This window comes from Anastrepha ludens, chromosome 5 (assembly GCF_028408465.1).
Source record: "Anastrepha ludens isolate Willacy chromosome 5, idAnaLude1.1, whole genome shotgun sequence".
In the NCBI taxonomy this organism is placed as follows: Eukaryota; Metazoa; Arthropoda; class Insecta; order Diptera; family Tephritidae; genus Anastrepha; species Anastrepha ludens.
The window spans coordinates 106,094,239-106,115,409 of NC_071501.1; the positions used below are offsets into that span (position 1 = coordinate 106,094,239).

Genomic DNA, 21,171 nt, shown 5'->3' on the forward strand with positions numbered 1-21,171 from the left:
GGAAAAGGTGATAATCACAAGGTGCAATATCCGGAGAGTATGGTGGATGCGGCATTACCTCCCATCCGAACTCGTTCACGAGGTATGAGGTCTTGCGTTGTCGTGCCGAAACAAAACTTTGCGTGTATTCACTAAAGACGGTCGATTTTTGTTAAGTGCCTCATTCAGGTTTGATAGCTGATGGGAATAATAATCAGCAGTTATCGTCTGGTTTGGTTCCAGAAGTTTATAATAAACAATACCGGCCATATTCCACCAAATAGACAGGAGAATCTTCTTCACCGCCATCTCTAGGGGTCGGTTCTGGTGTTTCATCTTTATTTAACCATTGGCGTTTGCGAACAGAATTATTATAAAGGACCCATTTTTCATCACCAGTAACGATACGGTTCAAAAACTTACATTTTCAAGCCGTTGAAGCAGCTGAGAACACACATTCACTCTCTGCTGAAGGTTGGCGACGGAAAGTCTATGCGGAACCCATTTTCCCAGCGTTGAAACCTTTCCCAACTGAACCAGGTGCCAGTGAACTGTTCCATGCGTTGAATTTAACCTCTGAGCTATAATAGCGACTGTCAAATTTGGCTCAGCTTCCGCGAGTTCGAGCAAGGCGTCGGAGTTAAAGACTTCAGGACGACCAGCGCGCGGGGCATCCTCCACGTCGCAGTTACTACTTCGGAATTTTGAAAACCACTTTTGCGCAGTCCTCACACTCACGGTATCCTCTCCGTGAACAATGTTTATTTCTGCAGCAGCAGTTCTTGCATTTTTACCACTTTTATAAAAAAAATAAAAATTATGCTCTTATACGCGCTCGAAGAATCCATTTTATTTTTTAACAACACGTGCTTCTTATCCGCGATTAAAATCACTTGTTGAATGCACAATATATCAAAGAAAATATAAATAGTTCCGTTATATTCCGCGAATAATTTTTTGTATGCAAAAATCGTACAAAAGTGAAATGATGGGTAAAATATGCACGAACTTATGGACCGACCTGATATTTTACTTTATCTCACTTCACTTCATTTTATTTCGTTTTCTTATTATATTATTATTTTTTATTTAATCTCATTCCTCATTTCACATTCTGTATATTCTTCCAAGTCTTCATATTCCTCTAACCTTATTTCAATTTAATTCATTTTATTTTATTTTATCTCGTTTTATTTTATTTAATTATAATTTTTTTAATTCATCTTATTTACTTTCTTCTCTCACTTCATTTATTTTTTGTTTTGTTCGGTTTTTTTTATATATTTTTTATTCTATTTTTTATATTATTTTTTCAGGTCTGTGTATGAAATTTTATTTTAATTAATTTTTATATTTTTTAATTTTATTTTATTTAATTTTGTTTTGTATTTATTATTTATTTTGTGCTAGTTTATTTTTTTTTACTCATTTTATTTTAATTTTCTGTTATTTTCTTTTTTAATTTTCTGTTTTATTTTATTCTGTTTTATTTTTCTTATTTCGTCGCATTTAATTTTATTTTACATAAGTTTATTTTTTTATTTTACTATTTCTTTTATTGTACTTCATCTTACTTATTTAATTTTTTATTTCGTTTTCTATCCCTTTTCATTATATTTCTGGTTTTTGTTCTATTTATTTTATTCTATTTTATTTTACTTTATTATTTATACTTTTTTATGAAATTTTATTTTGATTCCTTTTTTTATTTTATTTTATTTCACTTTATTTTGTGTTAGTTTACTTTTCTGTATTTTTATATTTTTTTATTTTATTTAGTCTCATTATATTTTATTTCATCTCACTTATTTATTTTCTTGTATTGGTTATTCCATTTCATTTCATATTTTTTTTATCTTGTTTATTTTATTTTATTTTATTTTATGTTATTTTCCTTTTTCTTCATTTTTACTTTTTTTGGACTTTATTTTATTTTGTATTACTTTACTTACCTTACTTTATTTTATTTACTTCTATTTTACTTTAATTTTTTGTTTCGTGTTATTTAACTTCATTTTTTTAACTCATTTTATTTTAATTTTTTCCTTTTGTATTATATATTTTAATCTATTTTTTCTCATTTTATTAATTTTTTTACTTCATCTCACTTATTTATTTTCTTTTTTTATCTCATTTCATTTGTTTTTTGTTTTGTTCTGTATTTTATTACATTTTTTATGTTGTTTTCTGTTCTTTGTACGAAATTTTATTTTAATTAATTTTTATTTATTTTATTTAAATTTGTTTTATATTTATTTTGTGCTAGTTTATTTTTTTGCCTCATTTTATTTTAATTTTTTTATTTAATTTCAATACATGTTTTCACTTTTTATTATTTTTCTTATTTTAATTTATCTCATTTTAATTATTTAATTTAAATTTATTTATTTTATATTATTTTATTTAATTTAACTTTTTAATTTGTATGTATATATATTTATTTTTTTCTATTTAATTTTTTTTTTATTTTTACTTTATCTCATTTCATTTTATTCAATTTTGTTTTATTTAATTTTTTTTATATTACTTACTTTTTAATCTGATTTTATTTTATTTTCTTTTTTGTCTCATTTTATTTCATTTACTTAGTTGGTTAATTTTCCCCTCTTTTTCTTATCTCATTTCGTTTTCTTTTCTTTGTTTGTCTGACTTTTTTCTCCTGTAGCTTTTACAACTTTTTAATTTGGCCTATTAACCAATATTTTCGCACTCGGTAAAAGCGGTCACGCATCGTTGATACAGTCGTGGGTTTAAGTCACTTGTCACTGCACCAACGCCATTTCGTATTCTGGGTCAAAGGTTGACAAGGTGTAATTGGAATTTGAATGTGCAACAGTAACCAACAAATAAAAGTAAAAGTGAGATGCTCGGTGCTTCGGAAAAAGGGATTAAAATATTTAGTCAGTCCACGCATTTTGTTGAAATCAGACGTGAATTTGGAGAAAACGACAAATGGATCATTGGCTATTTCTAACTGTATTTTCTTTTGTGAAAATTTGGGGTGCCGATGCAGAAGGGCTTAGGTATTTCATCATTTAGTTTAAAAATTGTTATATTTATGCAATAAACAGTTTCCCCTCCAGCACTCTTGAATCCTATTTGGACGACACTCCCCACAAGAACCTACACCATTTGCTCAACGAACTTTTGGCTTCGTCACGTATTGAACGCTGTTTTGTTATCATCACCGATAACGCCTATCAACATCTTTACGATTACCAATTCTTTGCCAATCAACGTGCACCACGCGCCTATTACTTCGTAAAAGTGCCACCGGCTGAGGATTTGTTGGCGCCCAATTATCAAACTGTGCGAGTGTTAAAACAAATACGTGCACAGAATTGTGAGTTTATGTTCGTGACACTGCTGAATGGCCTGCAAGTGCAACGCCTCTTACGTTTCGTGGAAAAACACCGTTTACTCAACTTGCAACAGCGGTATGTGGTGCTTCAGGATACGCGGCTTTTGGGAGCCGAGATGTGGTTTATCTGGAGTAATATGATATCGACCGTATTTGTGAAACCTGTTGAGAAGCAAAGGTACAGTTCTGTATTAGTTAAAATAATGTCACAGCTATACGAGTAAGTACTGGAAGCAAATTTTATAGGTTCCTCTTGAGCACCATTGCGTATCCAGAAATTCTGAATGGTTTAGTGGTGACGAAACGTTTAATGGTGTGGGAAAAAGGTAAACGTATCAAAATTAACCAACTGTATCAGGATAGAACTTCAAATTTGAAAGGTGCGTTTGGCAAAAATACAAACTTCATTATTGCCTATAATTATTGAATTGTGCAAGTATTTATATGTTCATATCTACCCCATGATTTTAGGCTTTTCATTGCCCGTCGTGATCTTCGAACATGTGCCCATGGTGAAACGCAGCGCAGATAATGCCAGCTTTGTGGGGCTGGAGGTCGAAATTTTGAAGACACTTGGCGTCAAACTCAACTTTTTGCCTAGATTCTATGAGACCAACGATGCTGCTTTCGAGCACTGGGGCAAGAAGTTGCCGAACGGCAGCTACTCGGGTATACTTGGAGCTATGGTGCGTATTAATAAGTATAAAATAGACTTAAATTAGTTTATGTTATTTCCATCCTAAAGAATCTGAAGACGTTAGCTCCTCAAAGAGGCTTTTAATTTAATTAGTTTAGTTTTTGGCAGATAACCAAGACTTAAAACAATTATTCTCTTTAGTTAATAACTTGCAATCCGCGAGTAATTTTCTTTATGTATCGGGTGTTTTTTAAGAGCGTGAGTACTTAAAAGGATAACATAAAAAAATAGAAATATTGTTGGAATGAACTTTTTTTTATAATCTGTTCGATAATTTCATGGCATTTAGTTTTTGAATATGATTTCCGGTATTTGTCCGCCGCGGTTACGAGTTACATAGTCCATTCGATCAGTCTAATTTTCGACTACTTTTTCCAATAAATCTGAATATAAATCTAAATGATCCCAATCAGCAAAAATTCGATGCAAATGATGGGCATTTGGCTTCAAGTTTTGCACAAGTTTTTTTTTTGGCACGGAAGCCAAGATCCTTACGTAAAATTTTCCACGTAGTCGAAGGACAAAGGCCAACAAGTTGAGAACGAATCGACATTTCGGCGACTTCTTCAACACTTCGCTCTATGAACTTTTAGAACTGATTTTTTTCCTTCAAAGTAAATTTCCATAATTAGGAAATGTTGTTCTGGCGTTAAACGATTGAACTTCAAACTTAAACTTGCCAAACCTTACTGAACAGAAAAGTCCACACAGTTTGCCATTCTCAGCTTTCAAACCACAGTTGTCGATATCGATAACAAAAGGCACATACCTGGCCTATACATACTCCTCCTCTTATTCGTGGTGTGCGTCTTCACGTTCATTAAGAGGCCTACCGTTTTAAGTCGACTCGGAACGGCAGATATTTTTTATGAGGAGCTTTTACATGCCAGAAACACCCTTTTTCTTCATTTTGGTGTTTCACTGAGATTCGAACCTACGTACTCCAAATGGCAGTCCCGCAACAACCTGTTCGGCTACGGCTACCGATTTTACAGGCTATTGTACTATTAAATTTGGGTGTTCCACATCTACATCCTCTCTGGCGAGATTTACTTAGGCCGCAGGCGGAAAAGGGTGGAAGTACGTGTTGAGCATGCTGAGTAAATTAGTCCCTCTATGGATTGGGGTGTAAATAAAAAGATATTCATTGATCTGTGGACCTTTACTACTGTTAAGTTCCGTCCTTGTGGAGTTGCTTGTCTCTCATAGGATTGGGGCGGATTGCGGAATGCTCGGCACATATGCAGGTTAAATGGGAACGAAAATACCACTCGTGGGCGAAAACAAGCAAAACATCTGCCTGGATGTGCTGATAGTATTCTATCACCAAGCTAGGTCAGGCAAGCTGAGGTATAAATCCTAGCATTTCCGTTGAAACCTTTGCGATAAGTGAAATATGGGCCGCCTTCAATATGTAGAGGCGGTGTGAAACAAAAAGAAATCCAGGAGCGTTCCGAGTTAAGCATTTCCACTACTTACAATTGCCGAGAGCCCACTACTATTCAACCTTTTGAAATTTCTCAGAACTGAGATGCCAAACCATGCTCCGGTGGCAAAGCCGATGGGACACTGAACCGAGTGGCAGATGGACGGCGAAACTTATTCCATCAGTTGACAAATGGGTTCAAAGTAACTTCGGGAAAATGGACTACTTCTTAACTCAGTTGCTCTCGGGCCACGGATACTTTCGGAGATATCTATACCGCATGGGCAAGGTAACCGATTCCAAGTGCATATACTGCGAAGCGCTGAGCGATGACGCTGAACACACATTTTTTAGTTGTAATAGATGGCTCGCGGAAAGAATTGCTCTGAGGGAGCAGATTGGCGACATCACACCGAACAACATAATCAGCAAAATGCTCGTACGCGAGGGCAGCTGTAACGCGGTAAAGAAATACATCGAGGACGTACTACGGAAAAAAAGATCGGCCTCGACACAGTGCAGCAAAGTGAAGCCGCACAGATAGAGACACAAGAAGACGAGCCTATAGCATGAGAACTGGCTACAAATATGGTGGACCCAGATGTGAGTGAATAGCATTGGTCCTTTATGGATGCCGTTCTGGGCCCTCCCGAAGTAATATAGAAAGCAGTTCCGGGAAGGGTGTCTCCCCAGAAGGAGGGAGGGATCGTTTTAGTGGTCACACCACACGACGCAGTAGACGACGGTCGCTGTAAGTGCGAAGGCATTTTGAACCCTACCTCACCCACCAAACAAAATAAAAACCTCTTAAAATGATACTGATTTTGGTACGCAAAGAAAAATGTGGACTTCAACTACTAATTGTAGATCTGAAAACTGTTTAGCTTTTACTTGTAAAATACCACCTTTCCCTAGTATGGTTGGGTGTGCCGCATCAGCAACTAATTTAAGTATCTGAAGGCAAAAATCTCCTTGCTTTCACCAAGAAACATAAAAAGTTGGAAAAGGTTTTCTAGCAGCAGTCAACTGTAGCAAAAACACGCAGCAAGGAGTGAGTGTCACCCTCTTACTCCTACATATAAGTACATACAAAAAGAGCGACTGCCAAAATGAAATGCAGCCTAAAGTTCCAACTCCAAAGAAGTTTGAGAAAAGTGTAATTGGAGAACACAAAAAATTAAATTGATTCAGGTATAACTTTTAGCTTTAATTTATGGCGAGAAAACGTTCTGGGACAGGTTTTTTTAAACGAGAATCCCGCAATTTCTAGAAAAACAATTCAACACGAGCAGAGTTACGGCAAAGTCCATACTTCTATTTGGGCATGTTTTAGGATGCACAAGAATTTTATTTAATATATTATTTTCAGGCAAATCGTAGCGCGCGAATCGCCATCGGCAATCTGCATATGTTTAAACTTTATGCCTCCGTTATGGATCTATCTTGGCCCCATAGTTTCGAGTGTTTGACATTTCTAACACCAGAGTCCTCGCAGGATGATAGCTGGCGTACACTAATACAGCCGTTCAAGTTAGCACACCAGCATTTTTGCATAAATCATTTGTTATAAAAATACACTTTTTCATTTTCGCCTCCATTTTTAGTGGCAGCATGTGGGCGGGCGTTCTGCTTTCGCTCTTTATAGTGGGCACAGTTTTCTATGTGATCTCCAGTCTCCACGCTATATTGCTAGAGCGACGTATTCGTCACGCACGCCGTATACAAAATTGGAGAGATTGGCGCAGCAAAGGACTCTTTCAACCTCGTCGCAGCTTCGATACGAAACTTTTTCGGGATGTAAATTTTCGTCGCTATCTGAGCCGCTTAAAGTCGCTGCCCCAACGTAATATCGACCTCTTCGATGAATATTCCAATTGTCTGCTCTTCACCTATAGCATGTTAATGTATGTTTCATTGCCACGCCTACCACGCACTTGGAGTTTGCGTGTGCTCACCGGTTGGTATTGGCTCTATTGCATTTTACTGACGGTCATCTATAGAGCCAGCTTGACGGCGATTTTGGCCAATCCAGCTGCGCGGTAAAATTATATTCAGACTTAGTGATTACAGAGTACAGATATATGTCGATTTTTATAAATTCAGTATTACTATTGACACGCTGGAAGAGTTGTCCAAGAGCTATGTAACCAGCTCTGCATGGGTGGATGAGAATAAGAAATTATTTGTGGAGGCGTTCGATGAAGTCGCGCAAGAGATTGGCCGAAAAATGGAGATAGTGGATAACATCGAAACTGTGGTGAGTAAAAATTAAATGCAGTAAATGTTATTTATTACAAAAATGAGTTCCCACGGCAGTTTGTTCTATGACCATTTACATCCGGACTGTCACTCCAGCAGCATTCCCCTTATTTGTAATGGGGGTAATGGTAATGGTTGTACGGGTTAGGCTAAGGCCTTTATGCACTGCGACCAGATTGATCTATTGTGCGCCCCTAAGTGCTTAATTTTAAATATTTAGTATTACGAGGAATCGAACCAGCTCCTTAGGACGGAGGTTTTGAAAGTCTTCATTCTCTAGTAGGCCCGAGCCGAGGAGTCTGTGTCTCCTGTGGTCTAATGCGTTACAGTTTTTCGATTGAGTGGTTCATGGACCCTCTTCATCACAGCAGAACGTGCATAAATTAGTGCTAGACGGCGCTTTTGTATTGAAATGTTTATTGCATCCAAAGTGACCTGTAAGAGTAATCTGAGTCCACAGAATAATCTGAGTCCCATTTTGTTTAAGGTTAGAGCAGATTTTGCTGGGTTGGTATTAAAGTTCAGGAACTTTTTGGAGGAACTAAAGCCATTTGTGCCGTTCCAGTATTCACTGTGTGTGTGTGTGTTTTTTTTTTTTTTTTTTGTTTTTGAGTCCATTTTTTGGTTTCCCATTTTGGGTTGTTTTTATTAAAGCCAAAAAATGGGGTTAATCCAAAAATAAATGGCCTTTCCGCCCCTTTTTTTGGCATAAAAGTCTGCCTTATCCTTTCCTTCGTGTCGCTCATGTACCAGGACTATGTACCCAAATCAGGGAAACCTGATTAAGAGTCGCCAGTTTGTTGAGTGCATTGTTACACTCTATAAGGACTTTTGAATTGAACGTAAAGCTATGTAAGGCTTTGAGGACTGATTGACTGTGCGAAAGTATTTTACTCTTTACTTTTTCGAACCCTCTTTTGGATACGATTTTTACTGTTTCCATTATGGCGAAAAGCACCGCATAGAAAATTGTGGTATCCGGTCTCAGTGCTAAAGAATTGTAAGCCCCACTATTCCTGCCCCTACCGCCTGAAGCGTTTTGGATCCATCTGTATACCATTTTTGCGAGTTATCATGTAGCCATGTTGTGCTGGTGGGTATCTCTTAGTAAAATTGAATACGGGTTTCCTGTGGGAATTTGTAAGTTACTACAACAACAACAAAAATACTTTAATATCATTCTAGAAATAAATAGCTTAAATCTGCTAATCCATTCATTTTCTACTAAACTTCCAGACTGACCACATTACCAAAGGTGAATACGCCTACTTCGATAATGAGTATTTCCTCAGATATTTGCGCATGAAGGGTGCTCAACGTCGCGAGGAGCAGCAATTCACCGAAGTAGTGCTGCATATAATGCGTCAATGTGTGATACAGATGCCAGTGGCCTTAGGGTTGGAAAAGAATTCACCACTACAACCGAATGTGAACAAATATTTGAGACGTCTAAGTGAAGGAGGTAAGTTTGAGAAATAGAAGGAGTCTTATGAAGTATGCCCTCCAAATTCGAAAGGAAGCAATAAAGGCGGCGTACAGGCTCAAGTTAAATGGAGTCTGGGGAAACGAAGAAAACACTGGCTGCTCTCAAATATTTCACCAGTAGTCAGAGCGGTGCATATTGTTCTCGATTCCAGCGACTTCCAGTAGGAATATTTTGATCCCAGATAGAGATCAAATTGATCAGTTAAGTCCATATAACCTATAAACGAGATTTCAGCACACATCCGCCGGTGTAGGATCCAAAACCAGTGATGGTAGCGGATCTAGATGGTGCTTAGATGAAGACACTAAGTATTCCTACGCTATAGGACGGGTGGCTACGGTTTTTTGAACCGAAGTCTATGTCATCTTGAACGTAACACACTGGCTAATTGAGAAAAAGTGGCGGCGCAGTAGTATTGGAATTTGTAGTACAGACAAGCTGCACTAAGAGCCCTTGCTAACCCACGCTGCTCTTCGAAATTAGTCGGTGAATGTAAGATAAAACTAGAAAGTGTTGCAAAACAAAACAAAATTTATCTTATTCGGGTGCCTGGGCATTATGGTACTACAGGGAACGAGTTGGCTGATAAACAGGCCAATGAAGGCTCTGCAAGCACACCGCTAGGCGCGGAACCCTTTCTAGGTGTCAATTCTGCATCGATTCAACTATGGATGGACAACTTCATGAGGGTAGACCTCTGAATTGGGCTCCTGCGGAGTAGCCAAGTGCTTTGCGGAAGAACCAAACACGAAATTAACGACCTTTCTCCTAAAACTCAGCAGAAAAGACCTGAGAGTACTGGTGGGTGTAATCAAAGGGCACAATGCCTGTAGTCAGCGTATGGCTCCCACGGGAATCATTGGCGACCCAATATACCTATCCTGTCGTGAGAATGAAGACACTGCAGAGCATTTTCTCTATAGCTGTGCGACGTTTTCTAGAATCAGACTTAGGTTGTTGGTATGCGATGTACTGAATATGGATAAAGTTCACACTCTTCCTCTTCCGGATCTCGTAAGATTCATGAATAAATTCAAAAGATTTGAGGAAGAGTGACCTCAAACCAATTCTTCCGCCTTACCATCCTTACTGTATCTTTCCTGTATCTCTATTCTTTCCACTGAAATCTATCCGAGTGTAGTACAGTAGTTTTCCTGGCTGAGTGCTTGGACTTGTCCGCTCAAATGCTGATTTTTTATGAGAAGCTTTCTCATGGCAGAATTACAGTCGGCGGTTTGCCATTGCCTGCTGAGGAGCGACCGCTATTAGAAAAAACTGTTTCCATAATTTTGCTGTTTCATTCACGAAGATTCGCTCCGGTACTAAATTTCGCAGCGCCCGTCTGGTCGTCTAGCACTACTGATTCGCAGTGGTTCGAGCTTCAAACTTATCAAAATACTGCTATCAGGACAGCCATAGTACTACTCCTAATGGCTCCTCTATAACAGCTTCTCAACTAGGCTTCCATTCTGACGGTCAAGGCTCAAACAAAGTGCTGAGCAAGAAATTTCTGCTACCGTAGTAGCAGTTAGACGAGTTAGACGATGGCGATCGACGACTACAACGCACACGCACAGCGCCTAGCGATCTGTTACAACAACAACTACCTCTAACACCGCCCCTTGTAAACAAAGACGACAATCTGTTTTCGCTGCGAGTGTATCGGCACCGGTTGGTTGATTAACCACGATATTCACAGGGATATTTATTTTTTTGTTGAAAAATGATTCCATAGCCAAATGAGTAGTAAATTGAGAAATAATGCTTTGATTATTCATACGATTTTCGATGTTTGCAACGACCAATGTATTCGATAAAGTCGTCAAAAAATTGCGCCTAGCATCACTTTTTCTAAGCCCATCGATTTCCTTGCAAATACAAAACGCTGCCAATGCCATGACATCCAACATGTTGCAAAAGAAAGCAAAGGTCCATCGACTTGTTGGCCGTTTTGGTGTGAAATGTGTGACCATTTGATCCATACAATCCACCCCAGCTTTATGTGCATTATAATATAAAATAGCCGATGGTTTTTTTGTCTCGCCTTCACACTTTTTAGTATAATGAACAGCGGAAAGTAAATTGACCGCTTTATTCTTTTTTGGCACATGATTGCTGATTGAAACAAGGTTTCCATGCAAACCAAATAATGACGAAAGCACTGGTCGAGAATTGTTCTTTTTCATATCTGGTGGAAGACAACGTTTGTTGAATCGTGTGGTGCCAACTAATGCGAGCCCTATAGCAGCGAGACGCTTAGCTCCATTCAATGTGACGAAAAAATTATCGGCTATTACTGTACGGCCGCTGTTTACATATCGGTTGGATAATTGTAGCATCACATTTTCCCCTTGATCAACTTCACGCTCTTCTCCTTCTGTTCAGCCACAACACAACTTTCCGGGCAACGGATATTTTGTTTTGGAGTCACATGCCCACCAGGTTTTTATGACGTATTTCGCCGGTTTTGATGGAATATATTGCGTGAATTTTGTTCGGTCTCGGTATGGAAATAGTTGCTCATCGATAGTACTATTTTCAGGCGGGTCATAATTATCTTTGAGGTTTTCATTCAAGATATTCCATATATCACGAAAGGGCGCAGCTTTACCGGTTCTTTGGCGAAATTCACGGGTTCGACTGTTATTAAAACAAATATATCGGGTCAAAATTCTGGGCAATGAATCCGAATGCCACAAAACTACCGCTTTCTGCATATTATTGTGTGTTACACCCCATAGATATAGATTTTCCATGAAAAAGAAAAAAAAAGCAGGTAAAATAGTCAAAGGCGGTGTGTACAACCAACGGGGGCACCTTTTTAAACCCTTTTTTCCGTCCTGTTCCAGGATCCTGTTAAAATAGTTATATTCATATATCGATAGAAAATTAAATTTTAGGAAGCTACCTAGACGCACAAGTCGTAAATTATAAAAGAAATATGTTAAATTCACGTACAAAGTCAAAAAAGGTCTAGCCAGAACCGGGTGTTTAACGGAGGGTTAAGAAAAAATATAAAAATAAAATCGATTTTTTGAAAATTCTAACTGTATAAAACCCCTTAATTTTCATTTTCCATTTCCATCTATTTTAACAACTGCTAAAGCATATTTAAATCACAGGCCTCATCGCCAAATGGCTGAAGGATGCCATTGCTGAGCTTCCCGCCGAGGAGCGCACACCACAGGAGGCAGTGATGGATTTACCAAAGATATGGAGCTCATTTGTAGCGCTTGGCATTGGTTACTTTCTGGGCATATTGGCCATAGCAGGCGAATGGCTGCACAACGAGTATGTTGTGCGAAAACATCCACTCTACGATGCGTACAATAAGAATTTGTATTACAATTTTAAGCGTCATTTCTCAAATTACTAACTATCAACTACATTACTATGATAAATAAATATTAAAATAAAAGCGCTGATTCTTGATTGATACGGTGGTCTCTTTTCACTGCGCAACACTTTGAATGGTAAATGAGAAGTGGCGTTCGGTTAAATGAAAATCAAAGCATTTGTGGTTTCACACTATTTAAGTAAATAGTTTCATATTTAATCTTTATAAGTACATCCATACATAAAGATATATTTTGTATAATTGTTGTTGTTCATAGACTCGTTTACAAATGGAGTCCTAGCTCATGTTTGTTCTTAAATAAATATAAAAATGTAAATAATTAATTGTGGCAATGCCTTAATAAAAGATAAATACAGAAGTACACAATACACATACAAATATATCAGCTTTTTGCTTGCAAAAGCTCTTTACGATTACAATACAATACATATTAATACTTAATGTGCGGAATGCTTTCAGTGCTTGGCGATTTTACTGCGCATACTTATACAGAAATGTGCACACATACATACTTGCATAAAGTACGAGTACAATACAAATTGAATGTTCATGCATAATTTTTTATAAACTTTATAAAACTTAGACATTAAATTATAGTATATTTAACACAGTAATCGCTTATCAAATAAAATGTGTCGCCAAAACCAATAGGCTTAGTTATGGGTGTACGCGTTACATCCACATGTGTAGAAATAAAGGAACAAAGAAATTAACAGAAGGAACAACTTTCGGAAAAGTTTATCACACTCATTTACGTCTTTACGTCTTTACTTTCCGACCTAATTTAGTTATGGCATATTTATTTTGTCCATGACTATTATGTTTGTTATGTTTCGCTGCGTTGCTTGAACGTAAAATGCCATTTGGTTTTGTGCGTGTTTCGAAGAGCACATCGGAATCTGTCTCAGAATCGCTCAGCGTTGTTGTGCGACAAACTGAAAGTGGGTATTCACACGTTTCAATACAACAATAAATAAGTAATAATGGCTAAAAAAAAACAACTTACATTGCGGTGCCTCCTCATCATTGTTGCCAATTAATGAATATTTTTGTAGCTTTGGTCTTTTCGGTGGTTTTTTCGATTGTCTGCAGGCACAAGTAATGCCCCAAAATAAGCCGGATAACAGCAGAAAACTGATGATTACACCAACAAAAACGTATAAAATAGACCAATCTGCAAACAGAGCACACAAATTAACAAGCGCAATGTCTTTCTTAAGCCATCAACTCACCACAATTGGCCTCATCTATGCCCCAGTAATATGTTATGGATGGCATCCAGAATGCCTCGCACGTGCACGCACGCGTTGTGGGATTACAAACTCCATGGCCCGAGCATTTATTCTGGCACACAGTTGTGCGTATATCTGTGAAATCGGTGCCCAATAGGCCAGCATCGCGCTGAAACTTGTCTTTGAGTAGTTGTTCAACGGTCAAACCACTAACCGGGCGACTCTGACCATCCGAGTCGGTGGACTTAATAATGAAAAAGTTTAATGTTATAAAACAAGCATCAGTTATTAGAAATTACTTCAAAGTGCTCACCATTACATAGAAGACTAGAATTGTTGAATCTGCCCGTCGCCCATCACATTTAAGCGCACGCACAAATATTTTCATATCACCTAAAAGCAAACCAATCTTTTGCACTATCGAATTTAACTCGGACTGTGTCAGCACAGATGGACCCATGGGTAATGTTAATTGCACCAAATTCATTAATAACGGATCGGGATGTACTATAATACTGACTACATCACTGCTGGAGAGGCCTTGTTCGTCATACACCGTCAACTTGAACACATAGCGACCGTGCACGAGGTTGGTTAGCTTAAAAAATGCGAATATTAGTTTAAACTATATACAGAACTTAACACCTAAAATGACTAGAGGAAAGCAGTGCATGTAAAATTCTATAGTGATTAAGTGCCTAAATGGGAAACTTCTTTGTTGCTTTGTTTTCTTCTCTAATCACTTTGAAGGTTACACAAATTTACATACAATCATAACAGGCTGCTTATCGCTAGCGCCCAAAACTAGACCCGCTGCCAAGCTAGACTCCTCACGTGTCCACACATAACGCTCAACAGCCAAATCATCCGAGGAAGACGTGCCATTCAAATAGAGCGCGGAAAGCGGCAATGTAACGCTTTGGTCCCCACCGGCATTAGCGACAGGCGGCGCATTTTTCTCTGTTGCAAATTTAGAAGCAAAAATTTCAAATCTATATATATATCTATAAAGGGTGATCAGATTGGAGGTACTTTTTCCAATAAGGCGTGACTTCTGTCAAACTAAATACATTTTTTTTTCAGTATTCATTGACATTTCATCTTGGAAAGACTTACGCCTCAACAACATTTACAAGTCGTACAATTGGAATTAAGTCCGATACCTCTAAATTGATCACCCTTTATATGTATGAGTGTATACCTTGTACAACTTTTATCCAAACACTATCGGTAGCTGTATTGTTGTCCTCATCAACGACGCTCAAAACAAATTCATACACACCCAATGTTAAGGAAGTAGCATTGGTGGCCTTAGATGATCTTAATAAGTTATATTATGCGATATTGAAGCGTTTGTCTACTCACCACCGCTGTGCTATTCGCCAGCACTGCTGTATTGGGTCCAGAGTTTTGTTTCCAATGATAAGATTGTATGCGTATGTCATCACTTGAGGCCGAGCCATTCAGAACAACCCAATTGCGAGGTAAATTTATAGTCTGCATAAATAATGATTTATATTTTTAATTTTCAAAAAGTGAGACTACAAACAAACACGATTTTATAACCTGATTGCCACCCGCCACAGCAACGGGTGGTGTGTTTGTTTGCGCCTTCACAAGAACGTGTACTTTAGCAGTACTGAATTGGCCACTACCATCGGTAACTTTCAAAACGAAAGTGTAGATGCCTTCCTCCAAATTTGAGAGCTGCAAAATACAAGGAAATGGCAATCGTTAGAGAAGAAGAAAAGCAAATCTAAGACAGCGTAAGTGTGCAAGTTGGGTTACTTTAAACTTTTCTAAAACATTTTCAAATACTCTTTAACTTTTAGTGCAATGAACTGGCGCTGTAGTTGTTGTTGTTGCAGCATAAACAATTCCCAAACATGTATGGGGAATGCTGCTGGAGTGACAGTTCTTAGCTGAATAAGAGTCCGGGTCATTTCGGTAACGCAGAACCCACTATAGCGGGAATGTTGACGCTGTTATTTTTGTTGTCGCAGTATACTTAACCCTGTCAATGCAGTGTACATCACCGGTCATCTTCGTCTAGCTCATCTAACGTTAGGCCCAGGAAACTTGCTGTTTTGACAGATTGGGTGCAGAGGGAGAGGGGTGTTAAATGAGTGGGTTTGATAGGGCATGTGAAAAGGTGGTTAGTGTTGTTGTTGTTGTAGCAGCATAAACACTCTCCGTGCATATACGAGGAATGCTGCTGAAGTGACAGTCCTTGGCCGGATATAAATCCGTATCGTTCCGGTTACGTAGAACCGACTGTCGTGGGAACGTTAGTGTCGTGCGTTGTGCCTTCACATGCCGGACATATGTTTAGTATATCGGGACCAATTCTGGATAGGTAGGAGTTTAACCTGCTACAGTATCCAGAACGTAGTTGGGCCAAGGTTACGCGGGTCTCTCGGAGTAGCTGGAGCTCTTCGTCTGCAACATTCCCATTGCAGCCGGTTCTACGTTACACTGCCGGAGTGACTTGCGCTCTGGGTTTTCCCCAGCAAGGGCTGCTGGCCGAGTAAACTAGCCCTGTCTAGTGCGCCGTGCCTTGGAGCTCTAATCTAGTGGCATGATTTGTAACTTTTAGAATTTTCTTAATGCAGAATGCAGATTTTCTTAATTCATCAAAAAACTTCCAGCGTTAAACTTTGTTTCGAGAAAACTAAAAAAACCTTTTAATATCTAATAATGCCAGGTTTAAAATTTTAAGAAATAATAACAAATTAACCTTTCATCTCACCAAAGCCTTTATGATAATATGTTTTATTATTCAAAACTAAAAATCAGATTCAGAATCTTTGTTTGGTAGAGACTCCTCTCTAAGACTTTTGGTAAAGACTCCTCTAATAAATATGAATTATTATAAAAATTTATAAAAAATTCTACAATTTAAATTAAACAGAAATATGCATTGTAAGATAAAAAAACCTAAGCCAAAATTTTAAAACTTTTAAAGAAATTCCCAGTGCTCAAGTAAAATAATAAAATTTTGAAAATTATTATGTTCCATAAACCATTAAAACTAAAAAAAGAAATAATTAACGCGTACACTTCTGTTAGGTGTTTGGCCGAGCTTCTCCTCCTATTTGTGGCGTGCGTCTTGATGTCGTTCCACAAATGGAGTTTCAGCCGATTCCGACCGGCGTTCTTGGTTTTTATGATGATCTTTTTCATGGCAGAATTACACTCGAAGATTTGCCATTGCCTTTTCTAGACATTAGTGACGCAATTACGCTTGAATTTGTATGATTTTTGTGTGGAAAAAATGTACTACTAAAATACGAAAAATACTGCAATGCAAATATGTTTGTTTACATTTTTAATTTAGCTTGGGTTAGGTTAGGTGTTTGTGGCAGTAGGCTTAGAGTAGCCAACATACTTAGACCATGTAGGCCTTTTGTGGTACCACTGTGTAACACGTGTTCACTTTTCATGAAGCCTGAAGCATGAAGTTAGACTCTCTTATGAAGCGTAGGATAGGTTTTATCACAACACTGGATAGTTCCGTGAGAGATTCAAAAGAGTGTGTTCCTAACAACCTTGCTCTACTCCTAGCTAAGACCTGCCAATTACAGAGAACGTGTTCTACTGTTTCTTCCTCTTCCTTGTCCCTACAACTCCTGCAGTATTCATTCGAAAATATTCCTTGCATACAAGAGTATCTAACTAACAACCAATGACCGATGACACACGCCACGACCTTCGAGATGTTCTCTCTTGAGAGGTTAAGCAGTTCTCCTGATCTTTTCTTCTCTCCATGAACTATTCCTCCTGAAGAATATTTTTTTTTAGTCTTAATTTGCAAGTTGCCATAGGAATTCAAATATTGTCTCTGCATTCAAGCAGAGGAAGATTAGTACCCTTTCGGGCTAGCTCATCGGCCTTGCAATTTCTTTCAATATCTCTATGTCTCGGAACCCATATAGGGCTGACCTTGAAGACAGTGCTAATATCCTTTAGAGCTGCCTGGCATTCCTGAGCAACCATTGATCTTAGTGTAATTGCCTCCATTGAATTGATGGCCGCCTGGCTGTCCGACAAGATTTATTTTACTTCATAATTAAACTGGATATTGAATGGATTTTTTCTACTAATAGTAAATTTTGTAAAATAAATTAAATAAAAATATTTCAAATGTAATTCAATAAAATAATTACCTGCAAATATGGTGTGCGTGTGTTCTGCATATCAACAGCTTTTGTGTCATCTCCCGCATCTTTCGTCCACTCCCAGGCGACGATTTCGTGGTCATCGGTGCTTGCGGTGCCATTCAAAGTTACATTATTGTTCGGTAGGTACAATATTACAGCATCTCCTAAAGAGGTTATAATAATTTTAGAAAATTTCTATAAAATACCTTAAATTCATATTATTGCAATACACCCCTTACCTGCATTGGCCACCGGTGGGTAGTCGGTGCCTTTCAGCACCGTTATATTAGCCGTTGTCGAATTCGTGACATTATCAGAATCGGATACCGTTAGTTTGAAAGTGTAATTTCCTGGCGAGGTAAGATCAGTCAATTGTAGTGTATTCACCTCTGGCAATTTAGGTTGATAACCAATGGGCCCCTGCACCACTTCCCAATGCCAGCTAACGATTTTATCATCGTCGGTACTTGTACTACCATCTAAAATGGCATTTGTAATCGGTTGTCGTATGGTTTGCTCTTTCGGCTTAATCATCACTTGCGGTACACGGTTAGTGCGTTTTTCTGGCAGGACTGTCACATTGGCCATAGCTTCACCATACGTGCCATTGTCACCGGTCACAGACACCTTAAAGATGTACAAACCCTCTGAGAGATTGGAGAGTCGCACTTTTGATTGGCTCTGATCGGAAATGGTGCCGTTCATTGGACCTTTGGGTTGTGTTATTAGTGTCCACAAATATTTATATTTGCTGCCACTTGAATTCTCATCGGGTACAGTGAATGCTGCCAGCGTCACCTCTTTCTCTGGCAATCGCACCTCTTTTGACACAGCAGAAACCACCAATTTTTTATCACTTTCTGCTTTCACTGTGGTGCCTGTAATATGTTCGGCGTCATCATATTTACTCTGCTCAACAACAGTGGGTAAAAGTTCGGACGCAACAGCAGACATTGAGAAACGTTGTGGTACGATTTCCTCCATTATAGGATAATCAGCCGCCGCTGCTTCTGCTGGAACACATTCACGCTGATGATTACGTACACGTACTAGACCGGCAATGCACTGGCATACACCAGTTGCCGAATTCGGTCGTACGGGCACACATTCCTCCTTTGGTCCACAACGAGTGTTTGTACCCAATTCGGATAAATCCAAATCGCAAGTAACGTATTTATTTAGATCGGGTGTTAAGTTTGTACCAAAGAAAGACAGATCATCATTGTTCTCAGTTATTGGCATTAGCATTTGTTTTACACGCTTTTCAGCTATAGGAAAATCCTCTTCATCGTAGGAGGCCGTATCCTTTTTCGAGAATTAATATTCGACAATTTTATATCTAATATGTATTTTAAATTCCTAAAGTACTCACTTGATTTCTGCCTAAGTAACGAAATTTGTGCGGTTGTTTCCAAAAGCTCAAAGAATTGGACGGTCTTTCACTACCAATCGCGGCCTCGGAATCCTCTGATGGCAGTAAGTCAATGCCCCCACCACCACTTTTCATTTCTTTGATCACGTCCATCCAAGTAATGTTGTCATCACCACCACCACGCTTACGCACTGGACTAACCAACATCATTTGCAAACGTAGCTTCGATGGCGGCCGCTGCTTCGGCAAACAGGCCTCATTGCTGACGCATCGTACGTGATAACATTTTCGTTTGAAGATAAAAACCAAATTACAGGTGTCATTGGTGCGCGCCTTCTTACAACAAGCAGCTAGACAAGAGAGCGCATCGACATCTTCGCCCATGCCTGTGTCTAGTGATGTGTACTCTTCGAAGGTGCCCGCATTTGCCTCCTCACGCGGCGTTGCATTGTCAAATACATAGTTCAACATGCTGGGGCACATTGCCAGCACTGCATCCGCATTGCGTGTACTCACCGGCACATCGCTTGTTTTTGATGATGTTGCTTCTGCCTCCACTGCATTGCCACTACTAGACTGCAATACATTCTGAGTTGTTGTAATAACTGCAGTGACTACATAACTAAAAATTATAAGTAGTGCAATTGTACGATAACAACCCAGACAAGCTGTGTCACTGGAATACATTTTACTGAGTAGTTGTACAATTTATAATTTTGATCGACTGCTTTCAATGAAGTTCGCTTATCTACAACTAAAGGTTTATATGTGGTACACGGTTGAATAGACACAATTGTTGGTGTGGGGTTCACCTAAGTTTATCAAACTCTACCCTTCATAATCCTGCTGAAAAGTAATAAAAGATTTATTATAATCTTATCTTCCTTGATTAGCGTAATATAGTATATCAACTTATATTTTCGCTTACTCTCTTGCTGGTGTTTTTTCTATCGGAAATATCCAAAAAAAATTCTTCCAGATGGAGTTTATTGTTCTTTGTCCCTTTTTATGGTATTTGTCAAAGCCAGCTGTTTGACGGTAATAACGAAAAAGAGTTGCATATCAGCAAACTTAAGAAAGTACCGACTATACGTTTAACCTAAATGGGCTTGTATTAGCTTATTTGAGTTTGTATATCTGAGTTGGGATATATTTTATTTTAGTTTATTTCTTTTGCACTAATTTAATCAAACATTAAAAAAAAGAAGAAAAAAAACATGTTCTGCAACTTAAAAGTGTCGGGGCCATTCTAAGTTTGCCTTTACAGGGGATCGTATCGCAAGAACAATACCAATACATTCACATATTTTTTACTAAGCCATTCACAATTCTATCATGGCCTTCACTCAATTTTGTAAACCCAAACAAATCGAAGTCAGAGCAAGTAATTTGTACATTGTAACGGCGGTTGCAAGTGAATTGTCTTAATAATTGTCTGAACGCCTAGGTCACGGGTCACGCAACCAATTCTAAAATTTTTGAAAGCTAACACTTATTTCCAATTGTCTGCAGATAATTCCACAGTGGAGTGAATACAGAAGATGTGGCCAACATCACCGAATTTTGAAAGAATTATCCGATTTCAGCGGTTTGTTTACGGCACGCGATACGCAGACCTATTGTGTGGTGTATATGGCCTATTATATATTTATATGTTGTTCTACAAATGGAGGGACCTACAGTTTCAAGCCGACTCCGAACGGCAGATATTTTTATGAGAAGCGTTTTCATGGCAGAAATACACTCGGAGATTTGGCATTGGCTGCCGAGGGGAAAACGCTTTTAGAAAAATGTTTTTCTTCATTTTGGTGTTTCACCGATTTAGCCTATTAGTTCCCGTT

General features: G+C 38.3%; 2 protein-coding genes across 3 annotated transcripts; one reads left to right on the forward strand and one right to left on the reverse strand.

Moving 5' to 3' along the window:
• Positions 1–1,022: 1,022 nt before the first annotated feature.
• LOC128863039 (ionotropic receptor 21a) lies at positions 1,023–12,759 on the forward strand. Its single transcript, XM_054101935.1, has 9 exons — positions 1,023–3,002; positions 3,063–3,518; positions 3,587–3,720; positions 3,812–4,026; positions 6,833–6,993; positions 7,068–7,502; positions 7,567–7,720; positions 8,959–9,184; positions 12,331–12,759. Exons 1-9 carry the CDS (start codon positions 2,932–2,934, stop codon positions 12,582–12,584), a joined length of 2,106 nt encoding a protein of 701 aa, XP_053957910.1. The 5' UTR covers positions 1,023–2,931; the 3' UTR covers positions 12,585–12,759.
• On the reverse strand, positions 12,723–20,372 carry LOC128863038 (dyslexia-associated protein KIAA0319-like protein). Of its 2 annotated transcripts, none has more exons than XM_054101934.1 (12): positions 20,259–20,372; positions 19,331–20,173; positions 18,198–19,263; positions 17,965–18,122; positions 15,365–15,505; positions 15,164–15,295; positions 15,000–15,108; positions 14,568–14,758; positions 14,112–14,396; positions 13,799–14,042; positions 13,573–13,740; positions 12,723–13,501 (listed from the first exon to the last, which is right to left on the reverse strand). In XM_054101934.1, the coding sequence occupies exons 2-12, from the start codon at positions 20,015–20,017 to the stop codon at positions 13,326–13,328; spliced, it is 3,357 nt and encodes a 1,118-aa protein (XP_053957909.1). In that variant the 5' UTR covers positions 20,018–20,173; positions 20,259–20,372; the 3' UTR covers positions 12,723–13,325. The 2 variants fall into 2 exon arrangements, with proteins under 2 accessions (XP_053957909.1, XP_053957907.1); XM_054101932.1 differs by having other exon boundaries at positions 19,331–20,176.
• Positions 20,373–21,171: the final 799 nt, after the last annotated feature.